Here is a 15,092-nt window from a genome sequence, read left to right as displayed (position 1 = left end):
CACATTTTCATATACAAGTGGGACCGTAAGCATTCTCTGGTAAGGCTACACTAGCACGGAGTACATTTGCCCATGTGTGTGTGTTCATTTGAAACCTGTCTCCCAAAACGAAATAGCTCATTCAAAAGCAAACAACTGGTTAGAATTAATGTCTCTACACACTGAGTCATGGGGCCTAGAAATCATGTCAGAGTATATTGCTTTGGTTGAATATAATTAAATTCATCTTATGTGGCAGCATACTAAGCATATCAATGAACAATGAAAATCTAGTACATCTGAGTTCATTCTGCACTAATTTCAACTATGAGTCTACGTTAAAGCAATGGCAAGGCCTAATGATGTATGTGGTACAGGCAGAAATTCATTTTATCTTTATATAGGATTATGCTCATAAAAATGTATTTCTGTCACCCTAGGAGGATGTTTTCAAGAATTAAAAAAACAAAAAACAAACTGCATTGGCTGCTGATCAATGAGATTGTGGGCCTGCAACCAACCTAAGAAAGAAAAGGAAAGGGAACAGATGTCTGTCTGCAAAGTTCTGTATTGTGTAGGCCTAGAAAAGAACAAAGAAATCAACTGTGGGATGCTGATAAGGGTCCCAAATGATTTTTGGTATAAGAGAGTTTTTTAAAAGATAAGATCTTAGAGTAAAGAATAAAAAAAAGTCAGATTTTAAGTTTAAATCACTTTTTAAAAAACTTTGTGACATTAAATGTCAGGATCAAAATTTTAAAGATATAGAATATAGAGAACTGTAAAATGAAAAAAAGGAAGCAGGTATGTGCTTGATTAGTGAAAAACGCATTAACGATCTCTCATCTAAAAGACTGTTTTCCTTATTATCATAGTGACTAAATTGCCTATCCACAAAACCACTGGAATATGTAGGTTACTGACATTATGCCAAAGAAGTCAAAATATACTTTATTGCAAAAATATAAAAAGTTTTAAAATTGCATATGATGTTTTATACCACTTCACCAATAGGCCAAGGCCAGCACATAACTTATCAAGCTAGAAAACTTTAAAACAAAAATGATTAAAATGTTACTATGTATGAGTTATAAAAAAATGTGATGCTATGCTGTGTAGCATGTTTAACTGCCAAGTGCCCTCTTACATGGGGCTAGTCGCTAATATGATATCAGTCTGAATAAGTAAAACACATGTAGCTGATGATAACATCCTTTAATTTTCTTCTTAAACATAGATATTTTCTATATATTACAATCATTTTAATAAACCTTTCAGTCATAATTTTATAGAGTACAAAGTCATGTTATCAGTATGTTGATTTTTTCTGAACTACTCTTTGGAAAGTGATGTTAAAGTCTATTGACTGGCTGGGCGCGGTGGCTCACGCCCATAATCCCAGCACTTTGGGAGGCCGAGGCAGGCGGATCACGAGGTCAAGAGATGGAGACCATCCTGGCCAACGTGGTGAAACCCCATCTCTACTAAAAATACAAAAATTAGCTTGGTGTGGTGGTGCACGCCTGTAGTCCCAGCTACAAGGGAGGCTGAGACAGGAGAATTGCTGGAACCCAGGAGACGGAGGTTGCAGTGAGCCAAGATGGCACCATTGCATCCCAGCCTGGTGCCTGGGGATGGAACAAGACTGTTTCCAAAAAAAAAAAAAAAAGCCTATTGATTATTAAATCCCTACTGTTTATTGATAAATTGTAAATATAAAAAAAGGAAAAAACCTGAAATCACAGAAAGTGCTTGGCATCTGCACAAACACATTCTCAGTGGACTAACCACTACTGTGTAATTTTGTCACTACAGGTCTTCCTGCTCCATACTTTCGCTTCATGCAGTGGGGCTCAACAATATCCATGTTTGCTCCAAACAAGGCGACTAATTGTTCTTCATAGGTGGCGATGTTCCTTTTCACAATTTCCATGCAAGGTCCCAAAAGCCTTTCAAGTGTTTGCACATCCATGGTTAAACATTTGACAGTCCCAATGGCGTGCGCAGAAGCTACTCGAGGTTTGTTAGTTACCAGGGCAAGCTCTCCAAAGTACTGTCCTTGCGAGCATCGAGCGATTTCTACCGCATCATTCTCTTCCACTTCTGATTTACCCTTTCTTTTCATAGTAATTTTCACTTCTCCAGATTCCACAATTGTAGGGCTGATGGCCCCACGGGGTCGTGGGGTGAGCCATATGCTGTGCTGAGGTGCAGGATCCGAGAAATAAAGAGACAGGACACAGAAGTACAAAGAAAATGCAGCTGGGCTCGGGGGGCCACGCCACCTATGAGTGGAGTCAGGTGAGGCCCCGAATGTCCAGAAGCATGAGTATTTATTGTGTATAGGTTAGGGGGCAGTGCAGTGAGTGAAATCATCTTTAAGGATAGTGATAGGGAGGTGAGCAATAAAACATGGGGTCCACCCCCATTAGGTCACCTAGGCCAGGAGGTGGACAGTGCACACAGCAAGGGGCCTGTTCCCATGAAGGCAAGGGCCGTGTGCGGTAAGGGGTTCATCCCCATTAGGTCACCGAGGCTTGAAGGTGGGTCATGTGCATGAAGAGGGTGCAGTGTGCAATACTTCTATCTATGGGCAAACTACTTCTAAGAAGATTTATAGGAGGACGCTTTAAGTCCCATAGCAGTGACAGAGCTGTCAAGGTTACTGCCACCTTCTGGCAGCTTCCAATGGGTTCTATGGGAAGATGCTTTTCAAGCAGTACAGTAGCAAGAGCTGATAAAGTTCACAGTCACCAAGGTGGATTGCCGCTCTGAGGGCAGCCTTCCACAAGAACTGGAGCAAGGTCCTACAGCTCCTTTATCAGGAGGAGTGGCTCTCGCCCCAAGCCTGCCATCCAGCGGGTATCTTTACGATACTGAACGCTGCCACCTGGGCCATGGATTCTTGTCCTGGTATAACTGTTTTTCCCTTAAATCATGCTCTGCACTGTGTCTGCTCTAGGTATCCCTCCGATTATAAGCTGCTTATTCCTTAATTCATGCTCTGTACTGTGTCCACTCTAGGCATTCCTCCAATTATGAACTAAGATATAATTATAGGTATATATGTAGGGAAATATTCTTTAGGCACTCATACTGTTAACTATTATCTGATTATATATAGAGGATTATATAAAGGGATTCTTCAAGCCCTATTTCTATAAACTAATATATGATCATGTAAAGGATTATGTAAAAGGAAATAGCTGAGTAATAACTCTATAAAGTGAGATATTCCTCAAGCCCTAACTGTGCCAGGGTTCTGCTTAGCTCTCATTCCTCGGTGCCCGTGTGGGGCGTTACCCACATACAATGAATAAAGAATCAGCCGAATATCCCTGAGCAATGATTTGTTCTCCATCGTTGTATACTTTGGTGCCTATCACATCTACTACTTTCAGGCATTCGGAAACCTCCAAAGATTTAAGGAATGACAATGACTCAATAGCTTTCATACATTTTTCTCTTTTTGGCATTGTTTTTCACAATTATTCTCCTGAAGGTTACCCTGTCCGAATCCCACAGAGCACCAGGAGAGGAGCAGTGACTGTAGCTGCTTGGGGTGTATTGTACATTAAGGCCAGTTCACCAAAACTCCCACAATTATTACAGTTACCAACACATCTTCCAACACCATCACATTTCACATAAATGTCAAATGTGCCTCTATCAATTACATAAAAGTTGTCACCACTGTCACCTTGATCAATTACATGCTCCCCATCTTTGACCAATTTTTCTAACATGGCATCTAATACTTGAGACATCTGCTTCAGATCCAGATTCTTAAACAGCAGGATGTCTTTGCAAGCCTCTTGCAACCTATTTCTTTGATCATCAGTTTTTGGTTGCATTATCTTGGACTCTGCATCATCATCTTCTTCATCAGGATTATAAGCTTCTGCACATACTGAGGCATGCCTTGTGAATCATTTTATTACTGGAGCATTGAACACCCCTCCATCTGCAGGTGCCACCTCCTCCTCCTGCCCATCCCCTGCTCTCTGCTGGCAGCAGAGAAACATCCACCCCCGTGTGTCTAGTTCGTCAGGCCAGAACCTTCTAGGCTTCTGTGTCCCTGCACAGTCAGAGGTGGCTGCCATCCCATACCCCTGTCCTGAAGCAGAGACAGGCCCTGTGCTTGGTCCAGGCCTCCTCCCCTTTCCCACAGCCTCAGGGCCCTGGGGACTGATGGTCATCAGGTGCAGGGTCTCCCCAAATGAAGACTGTGTGGACTGGGAGCTCAGTGCCTAGTTTTTTCATTTAATGGGGAAGGACTGAGTGGCTGGGGGCAGAGTGGGACTCAAGGTCTCTGCCCAGTCCTCACCACAGGCTAAGCCCTCCGCAGCAGCCAGGGGCCATTGGGCCCCCCACCTCCCTCCTACTTCTGCCCACAGGTCCAGATGCCTCCATGGTTGCTGAGATGAGGATGTGCTGGGGATTCCTAAGTTGTGGGTAGATGAAGTGGCCACAGGGATGAGCTGCATGGAGAGGAGATGTAGGGAGAAGACCCCATAAGTGTTGAGGCAGGAACCAAAAGCCTCAGTTTATTTCCATATAAATAATGAGGAAGAAAGTAACTAGAAATATAACTGTAGTAGTTATTCATAGGTGATCATAGTTATTCATAGGTGATCTTAATTCCTTTACTAATGACTCTCAGGTCGGAAGTGTGAACCTGGGGTGACATTGTGAAATGAATGACCCTAAGGCAAGAGGCTCTCTGCCCTCTGTCACCCCCACCCTCATGAGGGCTGCCAGAGCATGCCTTGGTTGACTGACAGTTCCAGCACTGGGACAGCACCTGCTGTTTAGCCAGCTAGGGGAGGAGATGTCCAAAATAGCTGAGATGTCTCCTTCCCCAGAGGAGTTAGGAGAAAACTCCACTTCTCCAAGCTCTTGTGATAAGTGTGACATGGTAATTGCCCCATAAGCTGCGTACCTCGACCATACCTCGGCTTTCCATTGAAACTGCTCTCTGTAACCCTAATGTGACAGGCAAGCAGTTCAAACCAGCGCCATTTTGGCCCCTGTGCCATTTTAAGACTTGTAGTAAGTAACTAAGGTCTATAATTTCCACACTACTCAGACAACGTGTAAACTAAAGCTTATCTTGACTTCTGTGAACCACTTAAGCAACAATCAGAATGTCCAAAGTCCACTGGCCCTGAGAATGTCCAAAGCCCCTCATCCCCACCCCCGCCCAGGAGGTGGTTTTCGGGCATAAAAGGTCTTGACACCCTCCTTTCGGGGCCATGGGTTAGAGAGACAGGAGTCCTCCATGGCCACTGGCAGTAAAGACCCTGTAATTTGGCCTAGTCTTTGTCTCAGTGGTGATTTCGTGCTCGCTCGGTTACAACAGTAAGGCCTGGTGGCTGTCAGGCAGGCCCGCAGACATTGGGGGCTTAATTGTCTCTATGTGGTGCTGTGCTTCAGTGGTCACGTTCCATGTCTACTCTCATGTTCCATTTCTGTACCTGGTTCCTTTATTCTTAGAAAAGATAATCAGTATGAATAATATAAATTTTAACGTCTTGTTTCTTAACAAGTATGGAAAAGTGCTGACACATTATGCTTCTTACCTCATCTCTGCTAACTAATTCCTGAGTCCCCACCTGTATGTCACGCCCTATTTTACCCTGCCCCCAGTCACCAAACACCCAACCTTCCCTGCCTCCAGATTTGAAACTCAATAAAAACGAGAGCTTCCAGGGATTCAGGGTCACTGCTGGTCTCCGAGATTTGTGTAGTAGTGCACCCCTGGGCCCAAACTCTCTATTCTCTGTCTCTGTGTCTTGTGTCTTTTATTTCTACAATTTCTTATCTCTGCACCAGTCAGGAGGGGATCACAGAACCCTGTAGGGCTGGACTCTACAGGAGGTGCAGCCACAGAGTCAGGCCTGGGCAACCATCGATGGCTGTGCCACAAAGTGAGCCCTAGATGGAAGGAGAACCCGCCCTCAGCTCCTGTGCCTGTGGAAATCCAACCCTTCACAGATCTGAGTCTCATGTGGATTAGGCCATATATTTAGAAAGTGATGAAGGGACTCTGGGCCTGAGCTGCTTCAGTCTCTAGAAGGGCCTGGGGGTTGCCTGCAGGGGAGGAGGGGGCAGGAGAAGCTGCCTGAGGCTGAGAACAGGGGGGGAGAGGGAAACATCTGGAGGCCCTGGCTTTGCAGGATGAGGGGGAGGAGGAGGAGGAGAAGGGGGAGGAGGAGGAGGAGAAGGAGGAGGAGGAGGAGGAGAAGGCGGAGGAGGAGGAGGAGCTGTGCCGAATTTGTAGAGGTATTCACCCCTTCACATCAGTTTCTGAAAAATAAGTTTTTCTTGAACTTCTACTTTCAAGTAGTAAAAGAACTATGAAACAAGCAGAATCCACAGAGTGGTGAGCACATTACAGAGAGCTTCTCTTCCTGCACTACTTGAGAGTGAGGTGTCACACTGATGCCCCATCTTAATGATGTCACCTCATGCCCCATATTTTACTATGGTTTCCTTGCAAACCGGGACACTCTCCAGATACCACAGTGCAAACTGCAAATTCAGTTTCAGTCCGGACATTACGACCATCTCATGCTCAGACACCACTCCGGGTTCAGCAATTGTTCTAAGAATGTCTTTTATCACCAGGGAGCTGATGGATGTGGGCCTTTCCTACCTCCTTGTTTTCCTAAATAGATACCTTACGGTATTCTATTCATCCCACTGGCTGATGTGTATATTTTTGGAAATATGGAAAGTGATCTGGATCGATGTGGTCATTTTTGTTTATGTAAATAAAAAATCCTCACTAACGTGTTGGAAAAGTTTAACATTTTTATGCAGCATTTGGATTGTTTCATTTTTGCTATTTCAGATTTTGTACTGTGGTGTAGAGTGAAATAGAAATCTTTCATCAACATTGAAAAGCATCCTGTACTGTACTAGGATATTTCATTGCTAACTTTTTGCTATGACAAAGGACAGCAGAGTAAGCAGTCTAGTACCTCCATGCTCTGGAACATGTGTGGAGCCTGGAACTGACTCTGGGATTGCTGATTAGTGGGATGAGCACAGCGTCCACTGTCCTCAAGGTGTCTGCCTGAGTAAAAGTCAAAGAAGTGATTCAATCTGGCCTCCTACCCACAGTGTAAGAGCTCTCTGATATTCCATTTCCTGTCCACCAGTTGGTAGAGACAGATTAAAAAATCTGTCAGTAGAATAGGTATGCAGGGGAATACTGCTGTTATGTTGATTGTGTCAGATACATGAAAGCTTTCACAGGTGTCTTCAGCATCTTCTTCAGCATCTCTGACCTGCTCATAGCATTTGCCCAAGACCTAGGTGCACTTTATTTACTTCTAGGAGTTCTTTATATATGCTGCTCTGATTTTTGTCTATGGGGGAGTAGAGATGTATCTGTGGTGAGAATTCTTTCTAATAGAATTGAACGTGGTCAGCGCTGAAAAATGACAAGAAAAGCCACCGCCAAGCGTGGAGTGGGCTGAGGTCAAACCAGAAAGCGTCACCTTCTGGAAGCAGGGACAGAGGCAGGAATATCTGCCGGCCCCCAGGGCCTCAGGACAGTGAAGACAGACAGCCAGGCTGCTTGTAAGTGAAGAGTGATCTTTAAAGTCTCTGTTGCCAAAAGGTATCTGGTAGTATCCTAGTTGTATTACTAAACATAACACAACAGAAAAATGAAATTCCATTAATTTTCTACTGGGTTATAAACAGAAATTCCAAAGTCAATCCTTATCTTTGAAAATAGAAATCTTTATTTAACTGTAAGTATCATCTAATAAATTACTAAATGAAACAATCATGAATCCAACAGTTTCTCATATTAAATAATTAAAAATTTCTACAATAGGTACTGTGGTTCATGTCTGTAATCCCAGAGAATTGGGAGGCCAAGGTGGGAGGATTGCTTGAGGTCAGGAGTTGAAGACCAGCCTGGGCAACATAGGAAGACCCAATATCTACCTAAAAATAAAACAACTTGCCGGGCATGGTGGCACCTGCAGTCCCAGCTATTCTAGAGGATGAGTGTAGAGGATCACTTGAGCCCAGGAGTTGGAGATAACAGTGAGTGATGATTATGCCGCTTCACTCCTATAGGGTTGACAGAATGAGAAAATGTAAAACACCATAAAAATAAAAAGGATTAATAGAATTGTTGGTCAGTGCATGGAAAGAGGTCTGAAGCCCAGAGGTCTGAATTCCCTGAGGTCTGAAGCCCAGCGTGTGATTTTACTAGCAATATCGTTTGGAAGAATGAGGTCAGGCTTCAGAAAAGTGTCTGCTTTCCCACAATCAACAAAGTAGAAAGAAAATGCTTTTTGCTGGGATTTCTTGTCCAGTTATAACTTGTGCAGGAACTCCAACTGTTAGCACCGAGAGAAAGTGGCAGAAGATGTGAAGAAAAATGGCTGCCAGGACCATCACCGAAGGTAATGAACGTCATGAGAGGTTGAGTCTCCAATGCCCTCATCATCTGCCGAGGGCCGTGGGCTTGCTAAGGCTTGAACTCCTGGCTGTCCAGCAAGGCACAGTGGTGAGTAGACAGGCATCCTCCCTGAGGGAGAGCGGGAGGCAGACCAGGCTAACGGGCTTCTTGGTGTCATCTTCCACCTTCAGAAAGATGAAGCATTGGTTTAAGTGGCTGAGAAAAATTTGGGTCTGTTCTCCTGGTTGCTCCCTCCCAGGCCCTCCCCATTTCAGAGCCTCTCCCCCAAATAATGACCATGTTTTCCCTCCAACCCTCCCCCTGGCTCTGCAGCCTCCCAACCTCCTCCCTCCTGCACCCCATCACAGAGCCAGCCCAGGCCCTGCTACAGCCCACAGGGGCTCAGAACTGAGGCTGGGAAAGAGGGGTCTGCACCCTCACTCAGGGCCTGCTCCTCCTTCTCACAGAATGGTTTAGAGAACCTGGGGACGCCCTGTCCAAAGAGCGGTCTCTGGATCCATGTTCCCTGGCCTTGGGTGGGCTTGCAGGCAAACCTGCTCTTTCCCCTTCACGCTCAGCCTCTCCTCACCCTGGGAGCTGCACCCATAGCTCTGAATGGAACTGTCCCCACACCACCCCATTCATTCCTGGCCAAGCTCAGTGGTGACCATGGAACTCCAGCAGCAGCTCAGCTCCCCTGTCTGTGTCCACTCTGCTCCAGGCTGGACTATCAGCTGGCTCAGGATTTGGAGTGTGCAGGAGGTGGGAGGGCAGGGGCGCTGCCGCAGAGCCCTCCTGGCAATCCCAAGGGTTCTAGTGGCCTGGCCTTTTCCTAAACCTCATCCTGGACACACTCTACTCTTCACCTTCCACCTTAACTGCTGGGACCCAAGCTGCTTTCTCTGGGAATGCAGCCTTTGGAATGGGGTGAACCAAGGCCCTCACAGCCCCCGCGTCCTGGGATTCCCCCAGATCACTCTCTTAGCCTCCTTCATGGATGCCCTTTCCCTTGACATACTAGGTCAAGTGGCCATGCTGCTCCTCTCCTATTGTGCGGACTGCCCATGTCTGAGTTCCTGCTGCCTGCGGGCCACACACCACTACCCTTCCCAAATAGGAACCTGCTCTGAAACAGGCCTGAATTGGCTAAACAGACCCTGAGCCTTGGTATGGGCCCCTTCCTTTCCCTCCAGCCTCTGAAGATGAGAAACCATCAGAACTCAGGGCTGAGCTGCCCAAGTCATTGCCAACAAGTGACACAAGGTCTCATTCACTGTCTCATTACAGGACAGAAAGGTCCTGGCCATGGGGAGGGGTGGGACTCTGGGAATTCTCCTTTCCCATCCTCCCTCCTCACCCATCTGCTTCATGCTCCTCTCCCAGTTCTGCCCACAGTACCTGTCACTCTAAAGGACTCACCTCAGATGCCAGGTAGGAGGAAGCAGGGGAGGATGAGGCAGAGGCAGCAAAGCATGAGGGTGGTGGTCGTGGCCCTGAGTTGGGCTGTGCCTGAGGACACGGTGAGCAGTGCTGAAATGGAAACACAAGCATCACAACCCTTGTCCAGGCCCCACATTTGAAGACACACCTCCTCTGCTCCTGCCACCCAAGGTCATCCTACAAGGCAAAGGTTTTGTCCTCCCTGCTATGGAGCAGCCCCAGAGACAGGTCCTGGTGTAGGAAGGGAGAGGGGGTGTCCCCTGTCCTCAGGGAGCTCACACAGCTGCTAAGGGAAGCAAGGTGACAGCACAGCCCACCCTCCTGCTGTGGCGGAAGAAGAGGTGATACCCCAGGATCGGGGAGGGAGGGTCTCTGGGCTGGCATTGAAGGTGGTTTTGATGGATTTCCAGAAATAGACCAAGGGGAGAGGAGAGGAAAAGTAATCCTAGGAGGGAAATCTAAGGAGAAAGGTCTAGAAACACAATAATGCCCATAGTTTTGAGGCTGGCGAGAAATCCACAGTGAGGGGAACAGAAGCAGGTGCAGTGAGGAAGAGGAGTCAGGAGGGAGAAGGGAGAGGAGGATGGGAGAGCACAGGAGCCCCCAAAAGGGGCCCCCCATGAGGGGTCATGTTCTTACTCAAACTCACACTCACACTCACACACCCACAAACACTGACACCCACTCACACCCATACACCCGCACCCAGCACAGACACCGACAGACAAGGCTATAACAAGACGGCATCTCCAGGCGCTCCCAGTGCTCCCCTGTAGTCACCTGTGGGCTCCAGACTCTTCTCTCTGTGCATTGGGAAGTCTCGAAGCCAGCTCCCGCAATCGCCGAGTGAAACCTTCCGGAAGAACACGGTCAGTTCCCTGTCCTCCTCCCACTTCTCTTTCATCCGACTGGCTCCAGCATGAACCACTGCCCACTTTCTGTTGTTTGAGTCAAAGAGGAGGAACTTCTGTCCATGAAATCCGAACTCCCAGGATCCATGGATGTGTCCATCGGCTTCACACTCACAAGACATCCTGGCCTGCAGCGTGACGGGTCCTGCCCCAATCAGAAACAGATCAGCTCTGGTCTTTACAAATTCTCTTCCCTGCCCCACATCCTCCTCCTCTGAGCCCCTTCTCATCTGGCCCTGTTGTCTCCTCCAGGTCCTGCCCTTGCTGCTGGGCTTCATGGAGGCCCCATGTCTAATATCTTCTCCCCACACACAGTGCAGCCCCTGAGCCCACAGACTGCTCCCTTCCATCCTCGGTCTCCTCCACTCACCACTGGGGGGGCAATCCTCCAGCGCAATGCCAGGCAGTTCCAGTCTGAGCCTCTGCCCCACCTCTCTCAGCACTTCCAGTTGTCTTTCACAGGCATCTGTGGCATCCAGCTGCCCTTCTTGGTGACCAACAGATAAGACCTTGTCACTGCCACAGTCATAGGAGAGGAAATTCTTCTGATCCACCTGGCCTTGGACCTCACACCACTGTTGTCCAGGTCTGGGCAGATGGATGATGGTGAAGTTGTACCAGAGAGAGTGAGTGTCTATGGGAAAAAAGAAAAAACACCGGAGAGTGTTGTGGTGGGGGAAAGACCCCAGACACTGTGACAGCAAGAGGGTTTCCTGCAGGGCTGGGCTGCCAGAGCATGGACTTCTCTTCCTGGGCAGTGGTCTCTGTCTGTGGAGGAACCATGGGTCCCCAATGTGTCCATCTCCCCACTCTGCCCAGGCCTATACATACGTTGGTCAGCACAGGACCTTGAAAGGGAGGTGCCAGGCCTGCTACAGGAGGAAGGGCCTAGATGGCAGGATCTTCAGCAGCAGCCCAGGTGGACTGCAGGAGGTGGGAGAGTGTGGGAGGGTGCCCTGAGGATGCTGGAGCATGGCACAGAGGGTATGATGTAGTCAACACTGGATAAGAGTGAGTTTATTTATTATGGTTAACAAGACACAGTAGGTTCCCTGGAATGTGCCTCTCATCTGCTAGTAGGTTGCCCTTGGGACATTGGAAAAAGAATGACCCACACTGCATGAAACAAAAACCCAGCTCTTACGTGGCGGGTTGTAGAGGAAGGAACAAAAGGCCGAGAGAAGCGCCCATGCCAGAGTGGCTGCAGCATGAAAATCCAGAACGATGTCCGTCCTCTGTGCTCATGGGAAGCCTGGAGGACTCCTGTCTACCCAGCATATAAAGAAGGCACTGGGAGAAGGCAGCAGACTGTTAAGAAGCTCAGAGGTGCCTGTTGCTGAAGGCCAGGGTTGGGGATAGGAGATGCTATTCCTGAAATGGGCTCCCAGCAGTAATGGGGATGGAAAATCCTGAAATAACAGATCTCAAGTGGAGGCTGTCAACTGTCAGGAGGAAGGAGGGTGCCATGATGGAAATAATTAAGGAAGTCACAATGCCAGCTGGGAACCTCAGCCATACAAAGCTATGCCCATGGCTCATAAAACAAAAGGGTCCAAGATCCAAAAGAGATGGAGACTCCACGGGACTACTGCTAGACTTTAAATAATTACAACAAAGACAAAATGCAAGGATGGATGATGTGGAAGCTGAAAGTAGTCACCCCAGGAAATAACCGAGCTCCTTTAACTGTAACAACTGAGCCACATCTCAGACCCAGAGTCCATGACTAGAAGAGCCCAGAGCCCCTGGTGGGCCCCTTCAACCCACAGCAACTGCAGTGCCTGCTTCAGCCTCCCCACGGAGCCAGACGGGTATTCACTCTGCTAACTGTACACCAAGAAACAGCAAATGCCCAGACATGCCTAGTGGACACAGTGTGCGACCCGACCTCTTCCCAGGGATCTGAAGCATTCGCTTGCTCCCCTGTTACTCGTGAGGTGAATTTAGGGCAAAGTCATGGATGGACACCTGTGTCAGGTCCAGTTAGAGTGATATGCTGCATTCATAGACCCATTCGATGGTAATTTCACATTTCCTGGATTTGTACCAGGAATGGATAGAGTTTGTAGTTAATTTAGTAACTATTACAGGTTGTGCTGGTCATATGACCTCCCCGTCACTACTCAACCCTGCTATTGTAGCTGGGGTGCAGCCATACGCAGTCTGTGAATGAGGAGTGCGGCTGGCCCTGCCACTACGGCTATTTAACCCTGGATTCCCTAAGATCCCAGAGGCATGTGTGGTTGGAAAAGGTGTTCTGTGGATTTCATGGCAATTTCCAACCGCAGAATCACAACAGGGTCCCCCAGTGCTCAGAATCTAGGCTGTGTCACTCACAGCTGCAAAATCTCCTCATTGAAAAGTCACTCTAGGTGTGTCTCCGGGCCCTGGTGTAGATGGGCTTCCCTATGGGAGGGCAGTGACCTTGCAGCCTCCGAGCTGCCATCACAGGGTGTGCTCCTCACCCTCTAGGTCATTAGGAAGGTAGGCCTGGCTGTGAGAAGATGCAGGTGGTTCTCCTGGGATGGGCAGGAGCAGAGCCACAGGGAACCAAGAAGCTGCACAAGCAGTTGGCCCCGATCCCCGGACACCACATGGCTGCACCCCCTCACCCCCAGCTCACACCAGAGGCTTTAGGGAGAGTTGCTGATGGCCCCGGTGGATCATTCATGCCACTCAGCAGCAAAGGCGGGGAGAGTAGGCCCCGAACCATGGGACCCCCACTCACATCCATCACATCCACACCACTCGGAAGCCACAGGCAAGGTAGGACACACTTGTGACTCTTCAACTGACACCACTTGGAGATGACACCCTAGGGGATGGGGCACCAATTGCCAGGACACAGCAGGTGCCCTCATCTGGGGTCAGCAACCTAGGACAGTGTCCACATCGGGTCTCCCTTTTATTTCCAGGTTGCTGCCTGCTGTTGCTCTACAAAGGGACAGGACTTGACACAGAGTCAGAGAACCCATGGCCGGCAAGGACCACAGTGCCTTCAGCCTTTCCTTTCTAGAAAGGTTTTGGTGACTCCTGTCTGCACAGTGACTGCTCTCTTTGACCCCGGCTCCCCAGTAGGAACAACAGGCAGGTCTGGAACCCAACAGCAGAAGTGGGCGCCTCTACTCACCAGCGTTCCCAGGGTCACCCTGGGGGAAATGGTGCTTCCCATCCCCCCTGCACTAGATTCTGTGGATAGCATGGGGTATGTTTCCTGGGATGTGTCCTCAGGTAAGGGGGGAGAAGGTCCCAGTTGGTTGGGAGGTGCTGAGGGCCCCTTCCTGGATGGGGAGGTGAGGGAGGCCTGTGAGGTGACAGGGCTGGGCTGAGGTGGGGAGTGAGAGGACGTGACCTGGGAGGTGGCAGTGGATGGTGAGGGAGGGGTGGGAAGTGTCTGCTGAGCCCCTGGGTGCAGGTGAGTGTCTGTAGGAAAGCGCAGGCGGAAGTTCCAGGGCACAGAGCCCTGGGGGTCTTGGAGGGTTTGTGTGGTGGAGAGCGGGTGAGAGCAGAGCAGGGCTGTGGCTGGTGGGGGTGTCTGTCATTGTGTCCCTGTGGACCCCGCCTTCACCCCTGTCCAGACCCCAGTTTGGATTCCAGGGGCTCTGGTGTCTCCTTCCCAAGGGCGGGTGGGGCGGAGGGGCTGCACCAGGAATCCCTGCCCTTTCACCCTCTGCAGCCCTCTGACTCCTGTGATAACCTGCTTTTTATCAGCTAAAACTAACTCTCTCTTTCTCAGACTAAAAGCTGTTCGGGATTTATGTTAGCTTCTTGAGCCGGACAGACTCTATCTTCGCTTCTCATTTTAGTTATTTTCCCATCATTAAGTATATAACTATAGTATGTAGCTGGGGCAGGCTGACACTGGGCACCTCCATGAATGCATTTGTTGATAAGAGGCCAAGTTAAGTGGCACCAGCATAGCCTGGGAATGCAGGTGCAGTCTAGCGCCCAGAGCACCCATTATCTATAAGTTGTGTCTTTCATGACAATTTTACCCCTCGCACCTCACACTGTTTTATTTCTCATGTACCAGTTTATCTTTTTTTTTTTTTTTGAGACAGAGTTTCGCTCTTGTTACCCAGGCTGGAGTGCAATGGCGCGATCTCGGCTCACCGCAACCTCTGCCTCCTGGGTTCAAGCAATTCTCCTGCCTCAGCCTCCTGAGTAGCTGGGATTACAGGCGCGCACCACCATGCCCAGCTAATTTTTGTATTTTTAGTAGAGACGGGGTTTCACCTTGTTGACCAGGATGGTCTCGATCTCTTGAATTTGTGATCCACCCGCCTCGGCCTCCCAAAGTGCTGGGATTATAGGCGTGAGCCACCGCGCCCGGC

General features: G+C 48.7%; 1 protein-coding gene and 1 pseudogene across 1 annotated transcript; both read right to left on the bottom strand.

Moving 5' to 3' along the window:
- Positions 1 to 1,762: 1,762 nt before the first annotated feature.
- LOC105717846 (cAMP-dependent protein kinase type II-beta regulatory subunit-like) lies at positions 1,763 to 4,930 on the bottom strand (annotated as a pseudogene).
- Positions 4,931 to 7,724: 2,794 nt separating this feature from the next.
- Positions 7,725 to 13,930, bottom strand: LOC105717837 (UL16-binding protein 3-like). Its single transcript, XM_064360356.1, has 7 exons — positions 13,889 to 13,930; positions 13,382 to 13,573; positions 11,903 to 11,993; positions 11,129 to 11,392; positions 10,628 to 10,903; positions 9,827 to 9,937; positions 7,725 to 8,592 (listed from the first exon to the last, which is right to left on the bottom strand). The coding sequence occupies exons 1-6, from the start codon at positions 13,928 to 13,930 to the stop codon at positions 9,828 to 9,830; spliced, it is 975 nt and encodes a 324-aa protein (XP_064216426.1). The 3' UTR covers positions 7,725 to 8,592; position 9,827.
- Positions 13,931 to 15,092: the final 1,162 nt, after the last annotated feature.

Source organism: Aotus nancymaae, unplaced genomic scaffold (assembly GCF_030222135.1).
Source record: "Aotus nancymaae isolate 86718 unplaced genomic scaffold, 86718_ANA_hifiasm-v0.15.2.pri h1tg000040l, whole genome shotgun sequence".
Classification (NCBI taxonomy): domain Eukaryota; kingdom Metazoa; phylum Chordata; class Mammalia; order Primates; family Aotidae; genus Aotus; species Aotus nancymaae.
The sequence above is the reverse complement of the archived record's forward strand: the minus strand, read 5'-3'. Positions and strand labels throughout refer to the sequence as shown.